This window comes from Eufriesea mexicana, unplaced genomic scaffold (genome assembly GCF_001483705.2).
Source record: "Eufriesea mexicana isolate 0111107269 unplaced genomic scaffold, ASM148370v2 scaffold2119, whole genome shotgun sequence".
Lineage (NCBI taxonomy): Eukaryota > Metazoa > Arthropoda > Insecta > Hymenoptera > Apidae > Eufriesea > Eufriesea mexicana.
The window spans coordinates 704,027-709,868 of record NW_016910196.1 but is presented as its reverse complement, the minus strand read 5'-3'; the positions used below and the strand labels follow the sequence as shown (position 1 = coordinate 709,868).

General features: G+C 43.4%; 1 protein-coding gene across 1 annotated transcript; it reads left to right on the top strand.

Moving 5' to 3' along the window:
* The first annotated feature begins 779 nt into the window (after positions 1 to 779).
* LOC108549596 (uncharacterized) lies at positions 780 to 3,854 on the top strand. The gene is given in 4 exon segments (XM_017903066.1): positions 780 to 849; positions 2,833 to 2,912; positions 2,914 to 3,022; positions 3,538 to 3,854. Coding segments are annotated over 4 exon segments (576 nt in total).
* The last annotated feature ends 1,988 nt before the right edge of the window (positions 3,855 to 5,842 follow it).

The following is a 5,842-nucleotide window of genomic DNA, read 5'->3' as shown; positions in this document are numbered from 1 at the left end:
ATATTTCGTTTCTCCACCGACCAAGGTTTTCGGCTGGACACCGATGGAAGCCGATCTTGAGCTTCTGGGATCGTCGCGCAATTTTGCCAAGATCCATTGGAAAATTTTCATTCTTTTTTCCTGCAATTCATGCTGAGAAGATTTTATCGAACATTTGGAAAGCTTCCCAATTATCAATCGTTCGGAAGAATTAAACTTACTGCCAAGTGAAAGCGTCATTAAACCTTTGCGAACTACGACCGCATATATGCGTTTGGCGAAAACAACTGGTAGAGCCAAAAAACCCATATATGTGTCTCACGTAAACGCATTGCTATGGCCACATATGTCTAGAATTTGACATCTTGGTGTGCTATCGATGACAATAGCGACTAAGCAGAAACGTGCACTGGCAATTTGAAATGCCTATCATGACAGCAACTGTACTCCATGGTTCCAAGTGGCCCTTAATTTAAACATTCGACTAGGTGTAAGGTGCTAAATAAATTCCTCGTACATGGAGGAATTCCTCGTACCCAAGTTTGTACCCAAAGTTTGTACCCTTGGCACATCGCGATCACGAGGGAATCATAAAATCAAAGACAGACCATCGTGTAAGAAGAAAACGATCTACCCTCCATCCTCGTGTATCGAGGTGTACCCAAATTGCATGCAAAATTGCAAAACGGTGAATGCAAGCAAGAGAAGCTTCCTTCGTGGAATCATTAAAATTATAAATCGAGGATCGGGATATTCGAGCGAAACTCGGACAAAGATTCCAGTGAGTCAGTGCGTCCCCCATGGCGATCAGGCAACACGTAGGAGTCTTCTACACGCGAATGTGGGATGAATGGAAATACGGGTACTTGAGTAAGCTTAAATTACATTTCATTCATGCAGGAAAAGCAGACACGCGGGAGTCGGCCTTCCGGCTCGGCGTTGCGCACGTAGAAAGAGGCAGAGCTTCTGCGTAATAATGGCCGGCCTATAATGCGTATTATCCCGACATCCTGCGGCGTCTCCTTTAGCGTGCAGCTTTTCCTAGCCGACGTTGCGACATCCAGAGACTTAATCGGGCAATGTTTCGCGTTTTCCCAGCCGCGGACACTCGCGGGTTGTCCCCCGAGGAGGCGAGTCGTTGCGCAAACCGGGACGAAAAGTTTGGAATTACAAGGAGCGCGGTGAAATCACCGTTTCGATGTCTTTATCGAGGAAAATGATCGTGCAACGTTCCCCGGCCTTCGATATGCAATCTCGCTTTGATTTATGATATTTACGATGCTGCTTTTTACGAACGTGTGGCAAGCCTCTTTGATCCGATCCACTGGCAAGCCTTAAATGGTAATCTCCGATCGAAAGGATGAGATTTTCCTGATATTTCATACATTATCCAGATCTCTTTTCGCAATTGAAAATTCGCAGCAATTTTCCGAGAGTATCGTCATCGTGATTGTCGTGTTATATTACACGGATCTAAATCGGTTTTAAATAAACGAAGCTTTCCTAATTTCCTCGGAAGGATTTCATAGCAGACGTTGCCGAGGACATTTTTCGATGCATAATTTGATAAACTTAATAATTAAGAGCAACGTGATTATAAAATAAGCGGTACAGCGATGAAATAATTGGATAGATCGCGTATTTAATACGAGGAAGTAGATGGAAGATGCCGACAACGAAGCAAATAAATAAGAGTGCGCAAGTGGCTTCGGGTTTAGTCCGAAGTGTATCGTCGGTGAAAGTGGACGTCCTTTACGAAACACGAATTCTGGAAACCACTGCAGACTTTAATCGCGAGCCATCGAGCCGCCGTTTCAATGGGGGAGTATGGTGTACAGGGGACAGGAAGGGGGTAAAAATCGGTGAAGAGGAATCATGGCTGGATGCACTCCCTCCCTATGTTCACGCACTTTTACCGCCGGCTAGCATCGGCACTGGTTCTGCGTTTTTCGAGGGGGAACCGACGACCTGTTGAGCCCGTTGTCCTACCGAGGAAAGTCACAATGAATCGTTCGAAACACTGTAGAATCTTCAATAATTTTTTTACAGATTTGCCTATATAATCCACCATTTAAATCTGAGCGAACAAATATTAAACGGGGGAAAGACCGTCTCCTCTTTACACTTCCTTCGAGTAAAATTGAAGTACCCGATCAGAAAGATATAATAAATTTTGAACTTTTGTTCAGAATCTTGTCGAAAAAATTATATGCTACCTAAGAATGCATTGAGAGAAGATACCTTCCAGTCCATGCAGCGACGAAATTATAGTTACAAATCTTATAGTTTCCTATGAGGAATAAATACAGGGTGGCCATTGAAAAACTGAAGGATTTGAAATTTTCGAATCCAAAATTTATTCATTTTCAATCTTTTTTATTTTCTCTTTTTGTAGATTGTAGAGCATCCCTTGGATATAAAAAAAATGACAATATCTATTAATTATATTTCCAAATAAAATAATTAAAAATTAAAGGAACACGTGTTTGTAGAAATTATTTTTGTCTCATATCATTCAGCCTTTCTTTCAATGTACCTTTGTACCATACTCAAGTATTAGAAGAAAATTCGTCTGAAAAGGATAAATGCACGAACATTTCCACGAAAAGGTTTCAGAAACTCTTCCAAACAGCGCTTTCACGTGGCAGCAATTTTCCCCGACAGACTGTCTGTTTCTCCTTCCACGCGGAGTCAACGTGAAAATCAAAGCAACCCGCGAAACAATATACTTTCCTGCTTCGCGTCACGCTGCTCCACTTTCCCTTCTGTCTTTCCTTTTAATGACACTCATCGGGATTATTCGTAATGATCGGTCCCGCCAACGAACGGGAAATCGCAATTTGCATAATGCAGGGACGCGCACGGGGCAAGTCGTGTATAAAAAGAGAAAATCGAATGTCGTGCGACCGCCAGTTTCGACCGATGGGACTTCCAAGGATGGCAAAGCTCGCGGCGATCGCGATCGTGCTTGCAGCTTGCACCGTGCAGCGATCCAGCGGGATCGATCCACGGGGATCGATCGAGAGGAGGGCAGCGACGGCAGGTGAACGAAACATTCTCTCTTCGATACCCCATGAGATTCCTTCGCGAGGATAGTGACAGGGGAGTCTCGGTGATATGGCAGATCTCCCTTTGTCGTTTCTTCCTTGCTTTGCAAGCTTGGTAATTTGCAAGATCGATGTTACTAGCAGGGAGTTTTCTTTCCGAAACGTTGCTCGTGATTGGAAAGAGAATTGAGAGAGAAGTCATTACAGTATTCTAGATTGCAGTAGAATGTAATAAGTCTCTTTCAAATTTGTATCAGGTACAGCTGACTTATTTCTTCGCTAGAGTTTTCTCAGAAGAGACTTCGTAGGTGTTTTCATAAAATGGCGGTGACGAAGAGATTTATGGTTTAATAGATCATCGAGTCTCGATGGATTTCGTTCAATTAAAATTTAGGTACACAATTGAGGATATTGTTAAATTTTCTGAAAGGTGTATTGGAAGAATTATTTATGAAAAATAAATTTGTTTTACTGGAAAATGAATGCTTCAAAATTATTGTCACTGTTCCAGGTATGGCAGATGAGGCCATCGGGGAGATTTTTCGCGTCATCTCGACGGAAAAGTCAAGCAAAAAGGACGATGACCTGCTGGTGAAGTACATCAAAGAGGAAATCATGAGGACAGCGCAAAGCATCAAAACGCCATCAGGTTCTATCGAGGCTGCAGCCAGGAGAGCTCAAAAATTGGTCACCGAATTGACGGCTGCCTACACCACTGCTATTTACAAGTCGAAATCCACGGAGGAGGCCAAAGTGAACTTTGGTCGATTCCAGAACACTGTACAAAGTATCGTAGATTTCATCAAAAATGGCCAGTTCGTCATCTGAACCCGCTGTTGAATATAAAAATCGTTGAAAAGATCTAGCGCAATTTTACGCAAACTTTGTTGAAAGATATTCTTTCTTACTATAAGTAATTTATGAAATAAAGTTGACTAAAAAATGACAAACGATCAGGAAACAGTAAAAGAAGACGACAAAGAATGGTTAAAAGTATCAAAGAGAACGATGCAAAATGAAATAACTTAGTCTGTACGGAATAATTCATAGAAAAACTATTCTTCGTTAATTAAACCAAACCTCATCCTGTAATTCATCATAAGAAATTATACATCCTTCCTCGATCTAATCGCTATCGTTCGCAAATTTCGAGAAGTATCTTAAGCTCGCTAAAAGATAATCCCGTCAGGATTTCAACGAACGAATCAAGTGTAAAAAACCCATGTCCTTCTGAATATGGACATCGTTGCTGACACTCGATCTTCGAAAGGAGATCAAAAATATAAGAAACAATTCATCCTCGAAAGCCTGCGGTATCAATCATCGAGGACGCTCGACGAATCTATCGGGAACATCGAACACGTGGCAGGAACTTTTACCAGGGCAGAGATGGTACGATATTTCACTTTTTTCTTCCTTTCTTCTCCGTCGACGATGACCATACATACATATGTACGTATGGCAACGAAATTATTCCCGCTGACGTATGAGTCAGGGCAGACGATCCATTGTAAAAGCGGCATGGGCTCATAATCTGGCGATGTAGGATCTCCAGGCCGAGCTGACCGGAACTGCGCCTATGCTCTCTCGCCGGAAGTGCCGCTGCCACATGTAGTAATATAAATTATAATGCCCTTACGGTTTTTCCTTTCGCGGATTTGCATTTAAAACACCGGAATGGCATTGTCGTCGGGATTGGCGCGAGCGATTTTCATGGAAATAAGAAAACCGCGGGTGCCGCCGTCGGTTCCTGGCCTCTGCTCTTTTGGCTACTCGTTACTCGTTGCTCCCTGGTTACTCGTTGGCCGCTGCTTTTCCTCGTGTGCGAGATAAAACGAGCTGCAGAGGACCAGGGAGGAGAGGGAAGAGCGCGTTGCTCGTTGATTTCCATCGAATCGTGCCAAGGCTAATCGCAGATCAAATCTGGAAACGGCTCGCTTTCACCGCCTCGGACAATGGGCACTAAAGCTTTTCTAATTCTCCTTGCCTTCCCCTTTTCCCTCTTATCTACGTTTCTTTTTCTTCGCCGTCTCATTTTTTTCTCCTGCTTCTTCTGTTCCATCTAGCGGTCAGCAGAGGCCTCGAGAGCCGGCAGGATTCGTGAGATACAGAGGAGCTTCCTTAATTAGCCGGCACTCTAATGGCGGAAAACGCGCAACAGGCTAATTAGATACTGTTTATTAACTGTTTATCGCGGCTGATAGCGTTCCTCGCTGGTATAGGGTTCCTTTGTGCTATCGTGGAGGTTTCAAGGACCATGGAACTATGACAGGAGTCCTTAGCGTTTGTAGTAGATTCGCGATGGAGATAGTTGTGGTGTTTGTCAATCCATTTTCCAAGGATTCTGGCTTCGAAAGCATGGACCTTATCGGCTGCAACCGAGTAAAGAATTAATTAAGAATTGCACAAAGTTAAACGCATGAAGTATGATCGTGTCTTCGACAGATTCTGTCAGAAGAGTACCAAGAGTTAGTTTATAAGCGTGCTCTTCGCGTTGAGGAGCACGGGGCAATTTTTGGACGAAGGGAGGAAAAGAATAGGATGATGCTTTTCGTCCAGGGTCCACGGACTCATCAGTAAGGCTATCTAGTAGACCCGGGCCTTAAACACAGGATATTATAGGGAAGACCGAGGAGGATTCACCGAGTCACTTGCAAGAACTTCGATCCTCCTAGCATCCACCTGGCGGAAAGTGCGCGAACTACGTGATCGCCACAGTTTAGGAGAATTAATCGGTGTTTATATTTTATCCACGTGATTTTGGGACTTCTGAGTTACCTTGGATGCAATATCAATTTACAAGTTTGCCTGCAATA